Source organism: Leptonychotes weddellii, chromosome 2, assembly GCF_054177405.1.
Source record: "Leptonychotes weddellii isolate Sample4059 chromosome 2, ASM5417740v2, whole genome shotgun sequence".
Classification (NCBI taxonomy): domain Eukaryota; kingdom Metazoa; phylum Chordata; class Mammalia; order Carnivora; family Phocidae; genus Leptonychotes; species Leptonychotes weddellii.
Genome location: NC_138370.1, coordinates 143,598,467 through 143,623,942, shown reverse-complemented (window position 1 = coordinate 143,623,942; position 25,476 = coordinate 143,598,467). Strand labels below are relative to the sequence as shown.

At 38.3% G+C, this 25,476-nt stretch overlaps 1 protein-coding gene across 3 annotated transcripts in view; it reads right to left on the bottom strand.

The window, feature by feature from the left end:
• The window catches only part of GABRA2 (gamma-aminobutyric acid type A receptor subunit alpha2), a 123,401-nt gene extending 98,352 nt beyond the window's left edge, over positions 1 to 25,049 (bottom strand). For 2 of the 3 annotated variants that reach the window (XM_031027111.2, XM_081812426.1), the window contains exons 1-3: positions 24,766 to 25,049; positions 23,676 to 23,753; positions 20,986 to 21,101 (exon numbers count right to left, since the gene is read on the bottom strand). In XM_031027111.2, the coding sequence (XP_030882971.1) occupies positions 20,986 to 21,101; positions 23,676 to 23,746 (187 nt within the window). In that variant the 5' untranslated portion in view covers positions 23,747 to 23,753; positions 24,766 to 25,049. The remainder of the gene's footprint in view (positions 1 to 20,985; positions 21,102 to 23,675; positions 23,754 to 24,765) is intronic. The other variant, XM_006727327.3, reaches the window with a different exon arrangement.
• Between the last annotated feature and the right edge of the window lie 427 nt (positions 25,050 to 25,476).

Genomic DNA, 25,476 nt, shown 5'->3' with positions numbered 1-25,476 from the left:
TTGAACCTAATTCAACTTTCCCATAACAGTTTTAAAGGAAAAATGCATTCATACATAATGGCTTAAAATTACAACATCTACAGCGGATAATCTTGCCACATAAAAAATAAAATGAAATTTCTTTATCTCTTGCCAAGGTTTCATAAATAAGATATTTTGGAGATCGAGTATCACATCAATGTCATATCTCATCCTAGAGATGGCATGTTATCATCTCCATGAAATTCCATTCCTACACAATTATGAGACATGTAAGATGCCAAAACTGGGAATCAGAGAAATCTAAGTTCAGATCAGAGTTATACATTAAGAATTTTGTGGACGTGCACACAGTACTTAAATTGTATGTGTTAGCAATCTTCTCACAGATGGGTTTAGAATGCTAATCTCACAGTGTTTTTTTATAATAATTAAATGAAATGATGTTTGTGAAATATACTGTGTCTGGTGCACAGGTTAAACAATTTTAAGAAAATGGTATATTTTAATTAATTAATCGCAATTGTATTAAATTTGTATGCATAACAAATTATTCCAGCCTGAAACAACACACGTTTCTTAGTTCTATAGGTCAGAAATCCAGCTTGGTGTAACTGGGTTCTCTGCTCTGGGTCTGAGGCTTAAGTCTAGGTATCCCTGGGCTCTGTTCCTTTCTGGAGACTGGGGACAGATCAGCTGACATGCTCATTCAAATTGTTGACTGAATTCAGCTCCTCGCAATTGTAAAACTAAGGTCTCCACATCCTTGCTGGCTGCCATGTCTCACCTCCTCGGGGCTGTCCACATTCCTTGCCACGTGTTCCCCTCCAGCAGTAGATAATCTCCTTCACGTTAACTCCCTATCCTGTTTCAACTCTCCCTGACTTCTCCACCTCTGACCTCCAGAACCAGATTTAAATGGTTTGTAAGATTAGGTCAAGCCCACCTGAATAATCTCTCCTTCTTAAAGGCAAAGTGCCATATAACAAAGCCTACTCATGACACTAAATACATTCACAGCCCCAGGGATTTTAAAGGACTTGTAAAACTTGCTGCAGGAATCATGGGGGACATCTTAGAATTAGAAACTATTAGAATCTATCCACCACAGTAGTTGTGGTAACAGTCTTAATAATTGTCTATTGCATAATACTTTCAATCATTTTAAAAAGGTATCATTTTTAAGATTAGAAAAAACAGGTACTTATGATTAGAAACCCAATAAAACCCCTTCTGTTGTCATACCATTAGTATTTAATTATATTTATACACAGGGGATACAACGTATTTATGGGAATTTGAATTTCTAAAGAAAAGCCAGAAGAAACTAGACTATCTTTTCCCTGCTAGCTCATGTTTTCCCAGAACACCTTATTTTCCTGGTTTGTTCTGCACTTCCATAGACATAGTTTTGAAAGGCAGATTCTTTCCTTTAGTTCCCAGTGTGTGACAAGAAATACCATGTGATTCACAGATTCTGACAAATTTCTGAAGTTTGATTCTATAACTTCTACTGAAAAGGCATCCCATAAAGGGCAAGTTTAATACAGCTAACCCCAAGGTAAGTAGTTAAAAAGCATCCAATTTCATGAACGCTCTTATAATAGCTACTCGTGTCCTATTTTTAAAGGATCTCTCATTTAAATTCATTATTTCCTAAATTGTGAACAAATTTCCGTATTATGACATGTGAGCAAAAATCAAAGGGCAACTGGGAAGTTGACCACTAATGAATACCTACCACATGCCACATACTCATGGGAACACTGCACACACGTTGTCATTTAATTTTTTTTAACAGTCCTGTGAACAGTAGTTATTTTATACCTATTTTACCTCTGAAGAAACTGAGGCTCAGAGAAGGTAACTAATGTGTACAAAAACCGCATAAATAGAACATTCTAAAGCCAGAATACAAACCTAGGTTTATCAGACGCCAAAGCCTGATCTCTTTCCAAAGTATACTACGCTGCCTCATAAGACTAACATGAGTCAAATGGTGGCAAAAGAAAATGCATCTAAGAAAAAGATCTCTTGCATTTAATAATCCTTCATTTCTTTGGCTTCCATAGACTTATACCTTTTCACACGTCTTATTCTTTAAGTTTAACTTACAACAAGCCAATCAAAGCTGAAATTTATATGAATGATCGCATCAGTACATTATTCACTGTACAAATAATCTAAGGACCAATGTATTACGTACCGAACAATGTTTAATTATCTACCTAAACCACATGGTCATCTTGTGTCCTCATTAGTTATTCTTGAGCACAGTAACAGTAAAAATTCTGACTCACATCAAGTAAGGGGTAAAACCAGCCGAGTGAAAACCAAAGAGTCTGGCTTTAATTCACCAATGCCCTAAGAGATTTTCTACTAATAAATGTTCTTTCTGTCTCTTCATATCTCAACTCAGATCCAAGTCCCAGATATATGTCAAAGTCAAGGCTGACTGAGAAATATGGTAATAAGAATCCCCAAGCAAATAAATGAGTAGTGTTACAAACCATCCTTTTCTTTCCCGAAGTACTTATCCAGAGGCTAATGGTTACACAAGTGTAATAAACAACGACCTCTTGACAAACAGAGATATTCTCATTGCTATTCAGCACCTTTGTTGGATTTGGGGGTTCTTAATTTCTGATTTATCAGACAAAGTCTCTGGAGAAAGATGCATCCGTTGGAATGCCTACTCTATCACAAAATAATTATGTGACGAAGGGCAGATAATTGGTCTCTGGCTCTCTTTTTCTTACTAGGAAAGTGAGGATCATCAAATTACCTACCAACTAATGGCACTAATAATGAGTATTAAATCATAGGTAAAGTGCCTAGCATATCACCTGGCACACGAAACCTGTTAGGTATTATTATTAATTTATTACGATTAGCAATATTTTATAATATTTAATTAGATAGCCTCCACAAGACAACTGAGAAATTTAAATAGACCGCATGAAGCCAATAATGGTTTTGCATAATCTCAACATAAAAAAACATTTTAGACTTAGGCCACTCAGGCTTTTGAAAAGCATTTGTGTCATTTTGTTTTTGTTTCTATCCTATGCAACCGGTGGCTCTCCCGGAGCTTTGCTTTCAGTGCTGGAATGCAGTGTCGGGCCATATCACCACAGACAACAGCACCCACACAGCCTTTTGTTCATCGCTCACATGGTCCCCAATCCAGTAACAGCAAGGGCCAGTGCATTCATCTATTGTCCTGTATTAAGTACAAGCCCATCCTAATGGCTCTAGTAAGTGCTACTGACTTCCACATTCAGCCTGGCCACTGAACCCATATATCGATCAAAATTGTTTCTGAGAAAGATGATTCATTGTAAGGGATGCCAGATGTCTGAATCACTAAAATTTAAAGATAAAACTGATTGTTAAATGCCTAAAATGTATGTGAAAACCCCAGATCAGTAGCTGTCCTAAAGAAGGCTGTGTCTATGTATTTTTATGTATAGGAGTGTTGGATTCACATTGACAAATAATTAATTCTAGGTACTATGCCAGGCACCGAGGACACAGGAGCGATCTAGAACCACAGAGCCCCTGTTTCTCATCCACTGAATTCCACTCTCCCTGCCATTTACTGTCACAGAGGTTTGAGATTTCAGGCTAACACTTCAAAGACTATCTCCTCCTGAATACCTGCAATTCAGGCTATGGTTTTACAGCCCAAGGGGCAAAGCTCTTTATTCCTGGGAGCTGGGAAAGGCTCTGAAGGTATCTCAAGTCAATTTGTCAAAAAAGCATAACAACTAATAAACATGCTATGTATGTGATACACAAAACACAGGTCATAAATTATGTATCTTGAAACAAGATATGATCTGTGCCACCAGACGGTGTATTCGCTGTCACTACCGAAGATGAGTTGCCCCCTGAGAAAGGGGTACTTCTTGCTAATTATGGTAGTCATTAAGCTGCCAAGTATCTCCAAGTCTACTTCTGAGTTGTACTTCCCCTCAGCCTTGAAGTTAAGCATGTCTATATACTTTCCTTTGAGCAAAGAATCTGAGCAGAGGTGACACAGTGTCACATCTGGGCAGAAGGTTTAAGGAACACTATGCTTCTGACCATGTGTCTTTTCCCTAACACAATGTCAGCAATATTTTAAACGGTGGAAATCCATCAGCCTGAGACCCTAAGTAAGGATGATGTATAGGAGAGCCCAACCCCTACAGACCCATCCACCCTCAGTGGACAGTGCTGGGTTGTAAGCAAGATAAATGAGAGAGAAATAAAACTTGATGTTTTTAAGCTTAAGAGTTGTTACCACAGCATAAGCCAGTTAATTCAGACCAATCAACTTAATAAACAAACCTAGGTCTCTGACCCTTATGAAACAACTAGCTCAGAAGAGTAGAGCACAAAAGCCCCTCTTTAAAGTTATTGAGGAAAATGCTACCAGACTTATCTGGTAACAGAATGATCTTACTATACACACTGATTTCTCACTTTTAACTAAAAGGATACAAATAAAGTACTCTGAGAGAATGAAGAAGACACCATCATTTTTAAACAGAAACTCAAAGACACGTGATTGCGTCCAGTGAATCCAGACACCTGCATCAGAATCAAGAACATTTGATGAAATGCAAATTCCTGGGCCCAAACCAAAGCCCCCCAAATTTTTGAGGATTGGTTAAATTTGTATTTAACAAGTTCCCCAACTGATTCCTTCATAACCTTTATAAAATATCTTGGCTTAGGCCCCGAAGCTGTAAACTAATAACACTCAGGTGTATTTTGTTCGGGATGCACAAGATTTTGTTTGTTTTGATTTAAATTAGAATTGGTTGGCCTTTAAAAATTAAGAAACTTCTCATAAAAACTGGTATTTCCACTTTTGAAAAATAATTGGAATATCTGGCAACTCTTATCTCAAACACTTATATGGTAATAGTCAGATAAAACTCAGCCACCTTCGCACAAGGCATATCCGTGCCTCAGGTCTGGTCTCTATAATTCAACTCATTCTTTTATTCGAACTGCCCAAGGGAGTAATAGAGTTTGGGTCCCTTTAATTCTGATTTCTGTTATACAGACTGGAGACTGTGTTCTGGAAAGTGAGAAAAAGGAAAATCATTGAAGACTGTTGAGCAAAAGAATTATATCATCAAATTTAACTAAAAAATAAAAATCTGGCAATACAGAAAATAGGATAGGGCTTTTCACATGCAAGTGTTTGGTTGGAGGGGGCAGCACATTATTCACTGGCCAAGCAGGTAACCTGACTGAATGACGTGAACTAAATGAGATCTCTGGCTAAATGTGAAGGACATACCTCCTCCCTTTAGAAAACTGTTACTTAGTTTCAATTGCTATCATCAATTCAATTTCTATTTCAATTTCTATCATCAGTTTCAGCCTGTGTTCACCAGACCAGCAATTTTTAAAAGAGAAGATAGAAATCCACATTTTTTATTGGAAATGTCCTGATTTCTAAATGCGTTAATTATTTGTTTTAAACCAAAAAACAAGCCAATCAATTGGTTGTTATCTGTGCATTAGAGGACAGCAGAATTAGAGTCAGGAGACTGGAAAAAAGTAAAGGAGAATTTGAAAAACTTTTCTCAATAGATTTTTAGCCCTTATGGATTGACAAATACGGACTCCATTAAGAACCACAGGATGAAAAGCAGTTTTAGGTGATAAAATTATGAATTTAGTCTCTGGAAATTTAAGAAATCCATCTATGAAAGGATACAGTTCATCATTAGTTTGTCATCTATTCAACAGGTATTACGATTACTACCTACCTCCTACACGTGGTACTGGGGCTAGAACAAGAGACAAGGAGTCACAAATCTCTGCCTGTAGAGATCTTAGATTCCAATAGATGGAACACAGAGTTACAAAACACCACACTCATGTTATGCCAAATGTAGTAATGGATGACTTGTTCCACAGAGGTGTGTGTTTGTGTGTGTGGGTGTAAGGGTGACAGTCCTGTAAGGCGGCTAGAAAGTAGTGACGTCTAAGCTAGAACCTGAAGAAAGGATAATGTATATCCCCAATAGAAGCAAAAACCTGTGTAGAGGCTAGAGAAAGCCAAATGCATTATAAAAATAAAAACTGAAACAAGGACAGTTGATCTAAACCACCTGGTGAAAGATCGTGATTAGGAGCGAGAAACGAGGAGAGAAAAGTGAGCAGAGGCCAGAGTCCGGAGAGACTATCTTAAGTGCTCTGGACTTACTCCTGAAAGCCGTGGGTGGTCATAGAAGGGAGTTCATCTGGACAACAATAAGCAAATCCACGGCAGAAAACAGCTTCAGAACCAGAGCTAGTCTACATATGGGTCAATATTTGAGGATAAGGAATTGAATGAGATTGTTCGGAGAAAATCATTAAGGTGATAAGCGGTAAGTGCTGAAAGTACAGAACCTGGGGGAGCACATTTAAGAAGAGAGAAGATAAAGAGAAACCAAAGAGTGAGACAGATAAAGAAGGGGAAAAAGACCAAGACCCAGCTAACAGGAGTGAGTTTCAAGAGCGGGTAGATCTATAATATCAAACAGAGTGGAGAAGTCACAGAGGGTAAGCTTTGAAGAGATTCTGCCATTCACATCACCTACACCAAGAGCGTAGAACAATGTTTAGGAACATAAACCCTGATACTGGTCAATGTAATTTTGTACATTTATCATTACCTCACTGTACCAATCACCTCCTAATCAAACCTTACTCAGCTTTAAGAGAAGCTCCTAATTGAAATTTTCAGGCACTGAAACTACCTAGTTTTGTACAAACTCCTCTAATTGCTGGCAGTTGGAAGACCAAACAGCCTTTGTACTTTCCTTGGCAGGCCAGACTTTAGAGGGTTAGCCGCCTTATTCTGCTTGCTTGTATTCAGGCCCATACTCTATCTCTCTACAATGAAGAAAAAATTGGTTTTAGATTTCTATTCCAAGAACCTTATTTTCTACTCTATTTGCCTTGGAACAAGCCACAAAAGAGGAGAGAAATTTTAGATGGAAGGAACATCGCAGGCCTTAGCTACATCTCCTCCTCTTCGTGTTTTAGAAACGGAGGCACTGAAATGCTAACAAGCTTGCTCAAGGTCATAGAGCTTTTATAAAAACAAAGGGGTTTTTCGTATATAAATAGTGGTTTTCATGCTTTTATACACTGCTTTGCCATCACAGCCTCTTCTGATCATAGCAAAGGCCCTTTCCCTCTTAGTGTCTTTTATTTTATTTTATTTTATTTTACTTTTTTAAAGACTTTTATTTATTTATTTGCCAGAGAGAGAGCAAGAGCGAGAGTGAGCGAGTGAGAGAGAGAGAGCATAAGCAGGAGGAGCGGCGGGCAGAGGGAGAAGCAGGCTCCCCGTTGAGCAAGGAGCCCGATGTGGGGCTCGATCCCACAACCCTGGGATCATGACCTGAGCCGAAGGCGGACGCTTAACCGACTGAGCCACCCAGTGTCTTTTAAAATTAAAATAGAATCAGTTATTTAAGAATTTAGGATCCTCCAGACTTATAATCTGGTCTCTGGCAGGTACTCAAATACAAACCAGGTATAATATGTTTTAAAGGAAATCACATTTTTTATCTGTCCAAAAAGAAAACTTTGAAGCATCTTAAGTAGAAAATACAACAAGAAGAGAGTTCTATTATTTTCTACCCTGGAGATAACACACGTGACAAAATTTTATTTACCACAATACTATATTTAAGGATTAAATTCGTTTTTTATAATCAATTATTTATACTAGTTTAGTTTACAAACTTCATGTCAATATTATTTTTGCCACAACTAGTAAGAGCTACAATATCCAACATATTTTAATTAAGCAGAGTTCAAATACCACCATGGCATTGTCAGAGATTAGTGTTTTCAATTTTACAGGGATATGTTCTTATTTACAGAATATGGTAGAATTATAGCATACTGATAACTAAATAAAGAAATTATATTTAATATTATGCAGCATATTCAAAGGAATTAATGGTCAATCTAATATTTACTAGCACTGTTGTAAAAGCATATCATAAGGAATAAATTTGTCTGTGATTATGCTCTGATCAAAATAAGGTTTACTACCACAACCTTTAGAAACAGAAATTATGAATTCCTAATTGTCAGAGTAAACCATGACTAATAATAGTAGTAGTAGTAATAATAATAATAATAACAACAACAACAACAGCATTTAGTGAGCACTCAAAGAACCTCTCCATTGCATTATATTCTTTAGGGAGGCCCCTGAAGGTTGTACAACATGGTAGCCTTAGCTGAGTACTTCCTGGCTACTCAAAGTGTAGCCCAAGGACCAGCAGCACTGGTATCACCTGGGGTCTTGTTACAAAGGCAGCATCTTGAGCTCCATAGTCACAGACAGAATCAAAATCTGCATTTTGACAATCACTATCCAGGTTATTCATATGCAAATTAAAGTTTTAAGTACTTCGGATAAATCAACTAACCATTGGAACTGATATTTTCCATTTTACAGAGCAGGAAATTGAGGCACAAAGAGATTAAGTAATTTTTCTATTAGCATCAGTAGATGTGACAGGCATTGCTAGAAGCCTACTGAATATCAAATGCATCTTCCTTCTTTCTAATAGATCTCCAATTTTCCCAGATGCTCTCCTAGCTTGAAATAGCTGAGTTAAAAGTGGAAATCAGCTGCAAGAGCTGGGAAGGTTTATTTTTCTAATGAAAGGAACTAACAGAGCTAGTGCCATCCCTTCCTTATATTCCAGGCTTTACCGTGGACATGATAGCTGGAGCTGCAGCAGCCACCTCAGGATCATGAGGTGACAGCATAAGGACAGAAGCCAATGCTAAGGAAGAGGTAGTAGAAAAATAAAAACAGTCTGGGTTCCTGAAATTTTTGTGCCATCACTTATAAGCTCAGTCTTCACTTGAAGCCACCTACCTACGGACCTTTTTTTACGAGAAAAACTGACCCCCATTGAAGTCACTGTCGATAGGTTTTCCTGTTAGCTTCTGACAAACACATCCCTAACGGATATAGGCTATGATAATATTCTTTCACCTATATTTTGTTGTTTTATTCCAAGGCTTGCTCCCTCCTATATTTCCAACTGGCATCAAATCTGCACTATAAAAAGCCACTTGGCATTACTATATCCTCTTCTAATGTCTTCAAACAGAAGTAGGTAAAGTGTTATACCACCCTCTCCGACCAGGTGGGGAAAATTATAGAAGTGACAGATGACAACACAGTTCCCTAAAAGGAAAGGATTTGAGGAGACATGTGCTTTCCACCCCACTAACTTTCATATCCACTCACTTAAACATGCACCTGCCCACTTTCCTTATCTGCCGGTAGGTTTTGCTTAACCCCCCAGCTGTTCCAAGGCAGGACCTGCAACTGCTTTCGGCACCTGGTGGCAATCGGATGTCTGAGAGTAAGATGCCTATATTAGAAGCTATCACCAAAAATGACAACAGCTAGATTGGGTGTGGCAGCAGTCAAAGGAGAGTGACAAAGGCAGGCAACACCAGTGTAACAAGCAGAACTGCATCTGAATGTATAAATCTGAGTCAGCATCTGGGTCCCATGGGACTTTCCAACAGCCCCGTATTTCACAGATAATAATGTAAATCCTAAATGACCCACCCTGCCCACTGAAGTTATGAGTCATACCATCAGTTTGGTGGCAGCCAAAAACACCTTCAAGAGCCCTTCAGATTATCTGGGAACCTTGAAAGAAGGGAAGTTGAAAAGACTTCTGCTACAGAAATACTCTCCTCGCTACTTTATCTTCCTGGTCCTTTAAGAATTCAGACACTATTACTCGATTTTGTATGTTTTAAGGATAATGAGTCATTTTTTTTACATTTAATCTATTTTAAATGCCGACATACTTTAATATAAGCACCACTAATCATGTGGTTCTATATATAGTTTCTAGTTAGTTATCTTTGATCCTGCAATTCTGTTATCATTAAGGCAGAAGCTACTCAAGACGATGAAAGGATACTTAGTTTTAATTTTAGTTGTCAAGAGACTTACTGTTCTCCCAGGAATGCTCCAATGACGACTTCCTTTAAAATGGCTCTACATTCACTCTCGTTCCTTTATGACATTTTCATCACCTCAAGCCACCCCACTTATTCTCTTAAGGGTCTACAGTTTCTCTTCCTCTGATATCTGTTGGACAATTCTTATGCTATTCTACAAAGCACAACCATCAGCCAGCCTCACATTTTTTGCTTCGATGATTATCCTCTTACATGCCCTAGATAACTAATTAAATCTACCCTCCCATATTCCCCTCTACCCGACCTGAACTCCAGCCTTGCGATTCCATTTTCTTTTAATTAAGCCTCCCTCTCTCTGGTATCCAAACTTTAATCTTCCATGTAAATCTGGCTGGCATTTTAGCCCACTGTTTCCTTTCCTGAGAAACTGGAGAGTTTATGTAATCATGGTAACAAAAATGAATTTGTTCCATTTACCCTAATTTTCTGACTATGGCTGATTTGCTTAATTTCTATCATAAAGGCTTCTAAAGAGTTCACATAACTGACTACATTTGGACTCTCCAACCCAAATATCTAAGTAGTACCTCGGCATCTTCTGCTTCAAAAGCTAAAATCTTCTTATGAGTAATTAGAGGTAAAGTGGACCTCTCTCTTTTTTATTTTTTTTTCATCCTTTTCTAAAAGTCCCCCATGACATTCCTCTTCCTCTCCAAATCACTCCTCCAATTCAAGTCTGGAGATCTTTTCTGTCTTGGAAAGCTTTTAACACATACCCTTCTAAAAGCATCCAATCTTCTTACTTTTTTAATAAAAGTCAAATGTCTCCCTAATACTTACAAAAATACCATAGGTATCCCCACAAAACATAGTCTAAATACAGGTTTGGGAATGCTATGAAAAAACATTTATAATTTTTATCCTCTCTTCAACCTTCTTTAATCTTGTGACCCAAAGACTTTTCTTTTCAGACACAAAATCCAATTGTACTACTCATTATATCATATTCCTGAAATATCCCTAAAATCTGTTACAATTTACTAACCATTGCCATAAAAATATTTGAAATAGCAGTATCTTCTTTTTGACATATATTTTTCCTGTGGGTACTATATCAGAAGAAGAGCCATACGTTTTCTTTCATTGTGTTTTAAATCAAATTAACAACGTCCTAACTAAACATATCCTCCAAGAATACTGAAATACATTTATGCAGAAAGAATGTCACCACACATGCTCCTGTAACAATCTTTGTGCTACATTTTGCATTCATTCCCCTAAAAAAAAACTAACATTCTGAATGCTAATAAAGATACTTTTTAAAATAATGCTCTTATGATGGAATACTATTTTTTTAATTTTATGTGAAAACTTCTGTTTTAACATGTTTTAAATACTGAAATAAACAAGAAGGCACATAAGAAAGATAAAATAAAAATTGACAACATAACTTACGTCAAACTAAGATGGAAAGGGACTCATATTTTCTATATACTAGTTTTTAAATTTTTTGAAAAGGTATAATAAAAACATACAAAGATATCAAAACTACTGTTCAAACTTTCTTAAAATGCAAACAACTATGGAGAATTTGAGAATTTATATCTCATCATAAGTGATATCTCTGATATGATGAACTTCTATATGAAATATGTTTAGATTTAAACATTAATGTTATTCTTATACATTACTTTTAAATGATAAGATCTGTACCTCAAGCAATGAGGTATTTCAAGTTAAAAACAAGTTTTCAGAATTCTGTATGGTGTCAAGACCATTAAAAATTCAAAAGAAATAAACTTAATACTCATTACATTACATATCATGTAATTTATTTGTTTTATTTCACAAGGAATGTCTAGTTATTATTTAACTCATCTCTAGCTCAAAAGAAATTAAAATAAGGCCAAACAAGTTTTCTTTAAAAAGAGAACTGAGAAATGTCTAGAAGTTTCAACTGGAATTAACACTTACCTTACTACTTCTGAGAATGCTACTCTTAACATAAATAACCTCAACGCCTCTGCCACAGACCCCAAAAGACATGCTCTCTGGATGTTATTATACTCCTCTACAGACTAAATTTTCAGCCTGACAGTAAGTATACCAAAAATCACTCTTCCCGTTATGAGAAAAGACATCAATAATGTTCAATAAAAAAAACATAGGGTGGTTATATGGTATTTTTAATTAAGGAGGGAAAGAAGAAACCAGTATCTAGGACACCTGAAAGGCAGAAAGAACCAAAATATGGTGTGACATGAATTTCTGCAAAGTCTGGGTCTTATTCATCAAAATATTTCCAGCATTTAAAATAAGACTCAGCAAATACTTGGCCCTTAATAAGAAATAGTCGAATGCATGAAACATGATTATAGATACAGAACGGTTATATGGTACAAGAAAAATGCATTCTTACTTCTCTAAACTTCAACAGCATGTTCTCATAATGGAACACATGTTGTAATATTTCAAGTTATTTTGAGAATCATAGTGTATCTACCTTATCTGTCCTCTGAGGGACTTCAACCACCAGAGACCAATACCACACCCTGTACATCTTTATATTCTGCAGAATGTCTGGCACATCATAAGCCTTCAATAGACATGTGTTAAGAAACAGATTACTAGAATAATTTAATTTGACTCTTTCCATGTTAACGCATTGAAAAGTAATGAATTGCTGACTGGCCAAGCTGTTCACTTGGCCATCTCCACTACCAATATAGATTTCTACAATATGATTGAGCTGTAGCAATCAAAAAATAACACTAAAACAAATGGATCGGTCATGCCTATGGTCCAATTTATCCACTGTGTTAAGGGGGTAAAAAGAGAAACGCTGATTGCACCTGAGCTTAAATGTTAGCCAGAAAATGCAGTGAGTGAGGCATGCTTGTGCCTGAAAAAGCAAAAATAATAATCCCTCAGAATCATGACTGAGGGCGATGCTTTTCTAGCAGCAATGGTTGAAAGAAAAAATGGCTAACCAAGTATGTTTTAAGGTGAAAACAAAGCATTAGCATTAGTTTATGAAAACCCAAGTAGTTTTCTTTTGGTTATGCATTTCAATGATGTCACCCTGAATTTTGCTGGAGAGATGCTATTTGGGAAGAAAGTGCCACCATCTAATCTAATGCATACCCTTGCTACTATGTATACAGTCTGCCTTTCCTATAAAATAAATCACAAGCTATGTACCTTTCAAACAACAAACTTAGAAAGAATTCTGCAAAACTACCTCAATCTAACCATTTCTGAAGAAGCCTGCCTTACTGCCATCATCTGACGGGGAGTGAACAAACAACACAGCGTTAGAGAGGGTGTGCAGAAACGCTAACACTTTCTTTAGTCTTGCGTCAAAATATTAAAAGAATCCAGAAAACTGTACCTAACATTCCCATGCTTGCAGTTTAAGCGAGCACGCACTGTGATGAAGCCCATATTACTTCCATGCCAGAGGGAGAGTAGTACAACAGGTCCCAGACAAAACTGAAGGAACTGATTTTTGGAGGTCAGACCCAGAGTTTTCCAGCCTCCCCAAAGCTCCCCACTTCAGGCAGCCAGTACCTTTCTGCTTTTTCTTTTGTGCCTCCCACAAAATCATTTTAAATAGACAGGAAATGACAAATGATAATGGTCCTTTACACCTGTATCAAAAGCTCTTTTGCATACTTGGGTGAAATCTCCCCAGCTGATCTCCATTTCCTCACTCACGAAATAATCAAATGCAGCATTCCCTGGGAACTTTGGGCAAACTCAAGTGGGTGGACTAGATGGTGGCTGAAAGCAGAAAAGGCTCTGAAATCTTCTCTTCCCTACTAGAGCTTATTCTGAAGGTTATCCTACTCCAGACACTGCAGGGAACCCCAGAAGGCTGAGTCAGAAAGGGGAGGGAGACCATATTCTCAGCTGCCTCAGGCCTCTTGGGGAACGTCAGCCCCAACCACAGCTGCTGAAAGAGGAGCAGAATGCCAAATATCACAGCTTTACAGAGAAGGGGAGGCCCCAGTCCTGGAGTTTATCCTGCCTCCATTTGAGACCAGAACTTCTTAACACTCAAGGTCTCTTTTCGGGCTCATCTTGCAACCCATTTTTCCCCTCCTCCTCACTTCCAATTCTATGTAGACATTTCTGACTATTCTTTGTACGTTCTTTTAGTCCCAATGCCTCCATCACCCATCACCTCAAAAGACGCTGTCAAGCATCAGGCACATACTCTGTGGCTGCAAGACCCAGAGTTTTTGCCATTCAAGGACCTAGCCCAATCCCAGGTAAGGTTGATGAACACGCTTTCAGTTGTATGTCCCTAAAATCATCATTAATGTCATAGAATAAGGTTTTATTCTGTAACTATATCTTTTCTCCTGTAGGCAAGTTTATTACCATGAATTGATGATGCCAAATTATTACATACCATGATAATAATTATAAAGAGCAACACATATGTCATACTTCTTTGGTGACTGGCTTTGTTTCCAGAGATTCTGTACATATACAAAGGTGTGTCTACAAAATGAACCTAATGACATAAGAAATATTACAACTTCTCCTTTCTTTAAAACTGGGTTATGTGGGGGCCCCTGGGTGGTGCAGTCGGTTAAGCGTCCCACTCTTGGTTTCAGCTCAGGTCGTAATCTCAGGGTCCTGAGATGGAGCCCAGAGTCGGGCTCCCTGCTCAGCGTGGGCTCTGCTTATGTTTCTCTCTCTCTCCCTCTTCCTCTGCCCCTTCCCCATGCTCCTTCTCTCTCTCTCTCTCACTCTCTCTCTTTCTCCCTCTATCTCAAATAAATAAATAAATCTTTTAAAAAATAAAATAAGACTGGGTTATGTGTACTATAAATTTATCATTTTTTAAGAAGTCTTAGCTTTTATACAATAAGTGAAACACTGGCTGATGCTCTCTATTGCATTCTATTGCAATAGCAGGAGCAATAACACTTACATGTATTGAGTTCCTACTCTGCTTGCCATATACTGTCCAAAGGATTTGAATGTCAAAAAAAAAAAAAATTAAATACCCAACAAACCAGTAAGTCCCATATTTTTACTCCCATTTTACAAATAAAATAAACCAAAGCAAGGAGAGATTGAGTAGCATGCTGAAAGTTTTGTAGTTATCATATGGTGGCAACGGAATTCAAACCCAAAGCTGTTGGTATCCAGAGGCAATGATCTTAAGCATTACTTTATAAGGTAATATGATGCTATTTTGAAATCAGAATTCCTCTTAGGTTCTGGAAGAGATCAGATTTTTCTATATTAATTTTTCCTACTGAATAGACTATATTTTGTTTTTGTAAATTTGAGAGTAGTAACATTCATAGAAATGTGTTGTCATCCATCTCTCTACAGCCTGAAGGTAAACATCCAAGAGTGAGGTTGGAAACTGACCCTCAAACCCTAAGCCTATGATCTGACATCATATTTTTCATGGCTATAAGCATAAAGTTTCCTCAAAGTTTCAGAGTATAAAACAAGAGCATGGAAGGAAAAAAAAATCTATCTGGACATCCTCCTCGAAACAGCTTTTCAAAATGCAGTTAAGCATGGTACTCAATCTAGATTTTCCAGATTGAATCTATAATTTAGATACCAAGCCTTGTCATTTCTAATAGTTGTCACTGTTGAGCACTGTGGATGTTAGCTGTCATAAATGTACGAGGCCTGTCTACACATTCATTTCTCCAATGACCCCATAAAATTGGTCCAAAAAACAAATGCTGCTCTTTTTATTCAGTTAACATTTTGAAAGCCTCTTACGGAATGTAAAAATCCATGTGTGATACTCCAAGTTGTTAGCTCTAATGGCTAAAATGAAGACAAGAGGAAAAATTAATTCAGTTATTAGTTCTAGCTAATCTAAATGCATGGTCTTGGTAGATATCAAGGCAAGCCCACCTCAAGTTTCCAGGCTCACAAAGAAGGAAGCCTACCCAATGTACAAGACCTACCAGTATTTTCATGGCATATTTTCAAAGGACACTACCTCCCAAGATGTTCTTCTGGAAGAATTCTCTTCATATTCTTGACAATACTAACGCTCATCAATTGTATGTCACATTATGCTCTCTCGAGAATGTTAATTTACTTTAACCACATCATATCCTTGTGAGATATAAATAGAGTAAGTAGATCCTCTCCTGCCATTCCACAGATGAGTAAATTAAGTCACAGATGGGATAAATGAATCACCCAAAATCACACCGTTCAGGGCAGAATCACAGCTAACCATTAAGTCAGGGTTTGAGTAACTGGTGTAATAATAGCTCTAATTCACCAAGATGTCAGCTTAAAATATGCTGATGCTAATAGTGGAAGGCCAGTGTGTTAATTAAAAGATAACTGCTCCACTAATTTAAGGATCAGGTAAGTTCTACAGTCAATTCTTTTCATGATAGCACAGTAAAAATAAAATAAAACAAAGGAATAAAATTAAAATTCAATCCAGAAATATATGAGTGCTTACTATATGCCAGGTATTGTTCTAGATGCTTGGGATAGATGATGTATCAGTGAATCGAGCAACAAAACAGACACAAATCCCTGACTTCAATGAGCCTACATTCTAGCAAAAGAGACAAAAATAAGCAATTGACATAACAGTGATAAGGAAATAAATTATCTTAGATATTAAAGGATAATAAGTATTAAGAAAAAAAGGGAAAAAAGGAAGCTGTGTAAGTGGGATCAGAATTATTAAGAGGCAGACAGGTTATAGTATTTATTTGGTTGGTCAGGGTAGGCCTCGTTGAGAAGGTGAGATCAAAGGCTATGCAGGGAAGAGGGAAGAGCCAGGGGCAAAGTTCTAAGGAGTATCCTGGTGCGTTCAAAGGAGAGGAAGCCAATGTGACTGCAGCAGTGTAAGCAAGAAGGTCAGTTGTGTGAGGTGAGGTCAAAGAAAGAATAAGGAAACAGATCATATAGGGCCTTGGAGACCACCACAAGAAACCTGATTTTTATTCTGAATGAAGTAGAAATGATTGCAGAATTCTGAGCTCTTGAGTGGCATGATGTAAGAAACTATTATTAGTCGTAAAATATCTTAAAATTTTATCACTCAGTGTACTGTATAATCCTCATCATATATATGAATCTCAATTTACCCTCCTTCTTTCAAGATAAAATACCATTATTGCCATTTTCCCAAAGAAAACATCAAGGGGCAGAATGCCTAAGTAACTTGGCAAGGGTAAAATCTAGTAAGTGGTAGAGCCAAGTGAAAAGAAGTTTTTCTGGGCACCTGGGTGGCTCAGTTGGTTAAGCGACTGCCTTCGGCTCAGGTCATGATCCTGGAGTCCTGGGATCGAGTCTCGCATCGGGCTCCCTGCTCAGCAGGGAGTCTGCTTCTCCCTCTGACCTTCCTCCCTCTCATGCTCTCTGTCTCTCATTCTCTCTCTCTCAAATAAATAAATAAAATCTTTAAAAAAAAAAAAAAGAAAAGAAGTTTTTCTAACTCATAGTCCAAAACTGATTGTTCTTTCCTATATACTCATTTATATTAAAGTTATAAGGGAAAGAAAATAATAATTGAGATTAATTACCCAGATTTTTCATCAATAGAGATGTTCAGCTTGATATATTAAAATTGAATGAAACCCATTTTTTCCTTCTTACTAGTTTCTGGTACATAATGATGCAAATAATTTCCTTGGACTTTCTATTTGAAATGACATATGAACATGTAGGCTAAGAATTTGGGGTGCAGAAGTAATCCTAATAATTTAAATTTACAACAGTACATTTAGAGAGTATTTGAAAGTCCTTTAGGTTTTGTTATTTATTAACTCTCTACTATATGCCGGTCACTGTGCTAAATTCTTTGCATATACCATTGTATTCCATATTCATCAAATACTTTAAGAATAGTATGAGTAACCACACTTTAGCAATGACAGATGTGGACCCAAAGAGGCTGAGTATTTAAAAGTCATAGGACTCCTCAGTACCAGAGCTGGGATTTTACCTAAATCTTCACAATCTAAAATTAGGTAGGTCTTTACTAAGCCACACTATCATCCTGCAGCATGATGCCCGACATAACACCTCAACACTTCTAACTAAAAGGTCAGCTAAATAAGAGTAGCCCCATTTTATAGATGATTAACTGGTCATAGAAAAGTTAATCAAGCAATCAACATTTATTTGATAGCCACAATATGCAAATCAACATTTAGTTGCTGAGAGCATAGAGGATTTATGATACAATATCCTGCCTCAACGAGCTTACAATCTTGTTAAGGTAACAGGAGACACACAAAAAGGTAATAAATAATCCAAGCTAGCACATAACAAGTTCCAAATGAGACACAGAGCCCACAACGGCTGAAGAAATTCAACAGAGAAAAAACTGAATCTGGGTGCTTCAATTCAGTTAAGAAAGATCTTTACTGGAGGTGTTGAGGTGGTCTTTATAGAAAAGGAAAGGTTTCGATCATCAAAGAGGATGAGAAAAATTCTTCCAGTGAGAGGAAATAACAGGACCAAAGGCCAAGGGAGCAGATAGGGATGGATTATCAAGAGAAAGTGAACAAATGCATTTGAAGTAGAGGATGAGAAGGAGGCAAAATAAAAATGAAGCCCAAGAAATAGAATGTAGAAAAACTTGACTGGCACATTAGGAATCTAAGGGAGGAGGGAAGAACTAGACCTTTGTTGAATTGCTACTATGTGACACCAGGCTTGTATACACTTTTTGTTTATATAATCCTCTCAACAACCCTGTAATGCAGAAAGGTAGAGAGACCACGGCCATTTTAAATGAAAGGAAACAGAGATTATCTGGCCAAGGCACAGCTTTGTGTGTGGATGGAATTGAAATTCCACCTAGACCTATCTGCCTCCAAGGCCTATATTCCTTCTACTACCTTCTTCTATTCCTGCCACCTGCTGAAGGCAAAGGGGAGCCCCTGAAGGTATATGATCAAGAAAAGTGAGGGGGCGCCTGGGTGGCTCAGTTGGTTGGGCGACTGCCTTCGGCTCAGGTCATGATCCTGGAGTCCCAGGATCGAGTCCCGCATCGGGCTCCCTGCTCGGCGGGGAGTCTGCTTCTCCCGCTGACCCTCCCCCGTCTCATGCTCTCTCTATCTCATTCTCTCTCAAATAAATGAATAAAATCTTAAAAAAAAAAAAAAGAAAAAAAAAGAAAAGTGAGGGATATGTGGAAAGCATTGTAAGAATAAAAGAAAACTAATCTGATTGGGAAATAGTAGCATATGTCCAACCTCAGAGAAGGATTGGGGAAGGAAGACACTAGACAAGAGAAGAGCCACTTAACACAAGTAATATAGTGACAAGGATCCATATTTGAGTGGTGACAGTAAAAGTAAAAAAAGAATGTAAGAGACATTACAAAAGAAATACGAAGAGCTAAATGGCAAGACCCACGTCCTGAAACAGGTAGTTTCTACTCCCCAGCTTCACACCCACAGTGTAGATATTTCCCCTAAAAACTCACAGACACAAAACCCAAGGTCTAGCTCAAATATTAAGATTTTTGACAGCACATTATTTATTTAAAAAAAAATAAAATCTATGACTTAGGAAAAATATCTACCTCTTAAACCACCATCATGAATTATGACAGATTTATGCTGGGCATACCTCTACAGTATGAGTCTGGCAAAAGCTCACTGTCATATGCTAACATAGAGACTGATTCCTTATATTCATGCTCATTAGAAATATTAATTACTAAAGAAATATTATTTTCCTTTTAGTTTTTCCTTTTAGAAAACTAAGTGTATATTAAACAACTGACTTTGATCTGAATGATACAGTGGGCCATATTTCTGAATATTATTCCTCCCTGTACTTCTCTTAAAGTGAGATACACCTCACAGGGATTCCAGTAAAAACTCACAGCATTAAATGGCATCTTATTTAATAAGTTGGGTCTTTTCTGACTTTTTCGGACTCCTAGACGCTCCAAACCATACACTGGCAAATATACATAGAATTAACCAACACCTACATTTTTCAAAGAAAGTATGTATATAAACATCTAGGCATTTAGTCAATGCACATCTTTATAAGCAATTTCATATTACAAAGTTGCCAGTAATAACCTGCGACCTATATAAATCTTTGATTAGTATCAACTGTTCAACTATTTTTTCTTAATTTTTAATTAATGGTTAAACTAAACATCCAAGTAAGTTTAACATACAGGTGATAAATGTGTGTATGGAGATATATATCTCATTTATAAATGATGGGTAACAATATTTTGATGCCTTTAGGCATCAAATCAAATATTTGATTCCTTTACGAATTACACACCTACTTTACCTTCACCTAATCGCCTTAGTATCACCTAGCTAAGGATAATTAGAGGATAGTTAAAACTTAACATATTTAAAAAAATTAACATTTTAGCCGAGTCTTGTTTCCTTTATCATTATGGAATAAAACAGATTTGTTTTTCTGAGTTGAAAATTAACATTTAAATTCAAAATCAACCTGTGCCACAGTCCAATAAATTTAGGTCTACAGCTAATGTGTAGCTAAAATATCTTTGCAAGTTTCAAGAATGCCAAGCCAGTGCTAATTTTAGAAATATCATATGTATGTGTAAAGAAACACCATCATAGAATCCTAAACTGTATTTGTTGAACTATAACCCAGATACTTTTTTTAATGCGTCTCAATTCTTCATATCTATACTGCTGTGAAAATAGGCATCTGTAAAATGTGAGGATACTACACAAGAATAGCTGCCCAGTAACGTTTCATTTTAATATACTTTAAGTTTGAAAAACTTAGCTATTATAAATAAACTAATTTAAAAACTCTTCATGCAGGAAGTCTGGGCTCTCTGTGATTTTAGGCAGTCTTAAAAAATATGTTAAGTACATTGTGCGTGCGTAAAAAGGAATCCCAGATAATGTTTATTTCATATACCTTTCTATTATTTATGGTTTTTTAATACATGAATTCATATATAAAATGTAATAGACTATGAATATTACTCTTAACTTTTTAAAGCATTATTTCATGAGAGTTTAAAAAAAGTAAAACTACTGTTACCTCCCAGTCCTGGTCTAAGCCGATTATCGTAACCATCCAGGAGTCTGTCTAGAATTCTTGTAAAGATGGTGATGTTATTTTTAGCTTCATCTTCTTGGATGTTAGCCAGCACCAACCTAGACAGATAATTTTACAAGCTGATATATATATATACACACACACACACACAAACACACACACACACACATATGTGTGTGTGTTGTACAAGTGCCAACATGCTCTTCTTCCTTGGTTTGAATTTTAAGTCTCTCTAAGAGATTAGGGCCACCCATTTTCTCCTTTTATCACTTCTATAAATACCAGAATATCTGTGGAGGAGATAAACATGTTGCTGAAAATGGACACTAAATACAAGATTATCAGGAAGTTTAACGTCAAAATTATTTCAGGTTTCTACCACTGAGCATTCAGTGTGGAATATTCATTTTTTTTCTAAAAGCCAACCCCTAGAATATATTATAACTGTAGATGATCACATGCAGACACTATTAGTAATGTTATTCTGCATTAAGAAAGGTACAATAACCAAAATGACTCCTGAAATAATACTCAGTGTTCTGAATATTAATTGGAAAATAAATCGCCTCCTTGGAGGCAGAAAATTTCTCTATCTTCCTAATAAATGCCTTTCTTTTCTTCTTTTTTTTTTTCTGTATGTCATTTTTCTCTTTTAAACCAAGATTATTTCCTTACTTTGGGTATACCTCCACCCAATGGCCAAGTGCAATATAGACATCAGGGAAACTCCACTGGCTGTATTCCAGACTCCACTGTAGCCAGGCAGTGGAGGTGGGGTCTGAAAGGAACAGGAACACACACAGGGCTGCAGAGAGCCTTGGAGGAGTACCCCTCCTGACTGGTCTCTGAGGAGAGTGATAGGGATTGCCTAAAGATTAAAATGCCTCGCTACTTTTGTGTCTGTGCGTGATAAATTTGCGGAAAGAACAAATGGTCTTAAAATATCGCCAGCATGGGGTTAGAAACCATGATTTCCTCCATTATTTCTCCATCAGAAAGCCAGAGACCTGATTTTGTGACATCCAGCAATTTGGTGCAGAAGGAACTGGATGCATAAAACACAATGTCCCTTTTCACTGCCATTTTTTTCCCCTAGAATGATTCAGAGATTTAAATTACTGGCCCAAAAAAAGAATCATTTATATAATAGAATAAAATACTGGCATGAGCATTACTGGTCAAATATAGAACAGAAAACTAGTAGAGGGAAATATGGTTAAGCACTTAGGATCGTCAATGATTAATAATTGACCATGGTGTGTTCACTCCTTTAAAATCAAAGATTATACGTAATTGCATTCTGATCAAGGTGTATCGTATGAAGTATCATTGACAGAGTCCATCTGCATTTAAATGATTACACAGCTAGTAACTAAAAATAGTCATGATACATTAAAAAAATTGGTAACCAACTTCAAACAAATATTACCTTGAGGGCAGAGAAAATATTAACACACTGATATAAAGATAAACATTTAAAAATTATGTAAGCAAATTAGTTCATTAAAACTCCAGCACCAAAAGTTTCTATATTACCTTAAGCTAATTTTAAAACCAATCACTATGATAATCATAAAGTTCCACATAGAGGTTTTCACTGAAAAGTGTTATTTGATCACCTGTCATATTCTTTTTCTAAATTCAGCATTAAGGCGTTACATGAGGAGCTATTTTCCAATTAAAAATAAGCCTAATGAAGAAATTTCTTCTCAATTCTAGAAAGTATTTTCATACTTTGACAATTACTTGGACAGGAAAATGAAAAATTAAAAGGGAAATAAAGACATTATTTTTAAAAGGAATGGTTACATGAACATTCTTATAACTCTTATATTTTAAGTCCTCTAATATTTTGAAAATCATTTCCTAAATTTAGACCATAAATAAAAAATGCCCAGTGATGAGAAAAATCAGAAAAGACTACAATTAAGATGATGTTATGGAAAGCAATAAGAATTAATTTCATGTTTGTAGAACATAGGCAAAACAAAATTAGTTACATGCTTAAAATAAGTACTATTTATGACAGTAACCATTTTAGGAATAAAAGATCTCTAAATCAATAATATGAAAAGTTGATTAATAAATCAAGCTTTTGTTTTTTGTTTGTGATTTTGAAGTTGTATACTACCTCCACCTAGAGGTTAAAGACTCACACATCCTTTGGGTTTTCTACGTTGACTAAAAGAGCCAAGACCATTAAAAAAAAGATGAAAGAAAGAAAGAAGAAAAGAAAGAAGGAAGGAAGAAAAAAATAAGTTAATCAAATCCTTTTAGCTTGTGCTTTTCTGTTTAGCTTAAAGAAAAACTGTTGGCTATTTTACTGAATCTTGGTGTTATTATAAACGCATATAACTTAACCACTTCAATTCCTTGCAAGAATGTGCCATTCAAAAGATAAGTCTTTTCTTTGGAGATTTTCTTTTCTTTCCTTGTCTTTTTTTTAAGAAAATGTTTCTGATTACTTTTGTATTTTATCACTAAAAACAAGAAGCAGTGAACTTTTATAGCCTCTGCCACTTCATAGTTCAGTTTCCTGATACAACCTTTTTCATTAGAACTGACTCTTCAAAATACTTCAGCTTCTCAAAGGCCACCTCAGCATTGATAGCATTCAAGAAACACCGTTACCCTGAATTTAAAAAATCAAATACAATAAATCAATGTCTCACCTGGCTGGGTCCCACAACAAGAAAAGCAGCAGCAGCAACTGCATGTTGTAGGTGTTTAATTTCGTCTTCATTGCCACTCTTTGTAAAGCCATGGAAGAAAAATAAAATACACTTAAAATTACATTCAGTTCCACCATCCGAATAGCCCCAAAGAATGTCAATTCAACTGAGAATTGAAGTTAAAGCTATAGAATTAGTCCAACGGAGCGAGTGTAGGGTGTGATGATGGGGGGTGGGGGTGGAGGGGGTGCGGGGGGTCTCTTGTCTTCTCTGTCTTTTTTTTTTCTCTTGACAGCAAGATGACCAAATAATCAGACTTTGCTCTGCCAGGAACTTACACCCAGCCCCCTCGTCAGCAAACTGTTTTGTGCTCACACACACGTAATAATAACACACGGGACCCTGAACTGATATAGGAGCTAGAGAAGAGAATGGGTCGGAGGGGAGAGTGAAAAGGGGAGGAGAGATGGGTACTTGGTGCCAAAACCTCCTCAACAACCAAGACCACCCCCGCAACCCCAGCGTGGAAAGCAAGGGGCGGCCAGCCCACTTTTTCGATTATTCTTTTCATTACAGTGAACTGCAGTCCTCACGTCTTTACTTCTTCACTCCCTCTAAAATAATAGAAAAGAAAAGAACCTCCCTCCCTGCCCAGGCACAGTTTGCCCAAGACCACGTCTTGGAGGCAGCCGGGTTCGGATCAACTGCTGCGAAACGACGCGTTGGACAGCTGTTCCGGAGCCGAGGACCACAATCAGAGCAGGAGCGTGAGGCTCCCGGATCCAGCCGCGGCCGGCACGCAGCGGCAAGCACAGCGTGCAAAGTTGAAGACTAGAAAAGAGCCAGGCTAACGTGCTGCCTGCCGCGCGGGCGGGCCGGCGGGCGTCTTGGATCTTATTGTAGTTGGCAGATACGCTTCTGGTGATGAGTATCGAAATTATTTTTTCAGATGTGCTGTGGAGGAGGAGGGGACCCGAACCTCCCGGGCTTCAGGGAGCCTCGGAGAGTGGGGTGGGGGAGACGAGGCATGAACCGGAGGCAAAGGCAAATGGGAAGGGGTCCCTCCTGGGACCGACGTGAGCGACCTTACCTGAAGCAGCAAGCAGAATCGGCTGTTTTCCTCCCTTTGCCCTGATCTGAGGAGATAGGAAACTTGAGGGAGAGCGAGAGAGAGCGCGAGTGAGAGAGCGAGCGAGCGACTGCAGCAGCGGAGCGAGCGGGGAGCGATGGGCTCGTGGAAGCCGGAGGGGAGCGCGGAGAGCGGCGGCCGCGGTGCGAGGAGTAGATGGAGGCAAAGGCGTCCGTAGTGGCGGTGATGGGCGGAGGAGGAGGAAGAGGAGGAGGGGAAGCGTTGGCAGGAGCGGGCGGGGTGGGGGGGACGCGAGCCGAGGCGCGGTGCGCGCAGGCTGTGGCGGGCACGAGCCCCACGCCTGGAGGAGGAGGAGCCAGGCCCGGGAGGAGGGCTAACGAGGTTCCCGGGAACGCAGGGACCCCCACCCCCGCCCGGATCCGGGGTAACCGCCCACCCCCCCGCCGGGCACCTGCAGCGGCACAGCCCGGGGCGGCGGCAAGCTCCCCGGTGCGCCCCGAGCGCTGCTCCCCGCGCCCACGCCCCGCCGGAGGAGCGGAGCCCACGCGCCGCCCCGACTGCTCCCCGCGGCGGCCCGCCGGGGCTCCCCCGAGGCCCCGAGGTTCCTGGGAGGGGGGCTGCCAGTGGGTGTTGGTGCGGAGTTGCGAACGCAGCGTGTCTGTGCGGCCCTAGATCCCCGGGGCCTCGCCCTGCCGCCCGCCCCCCAACATC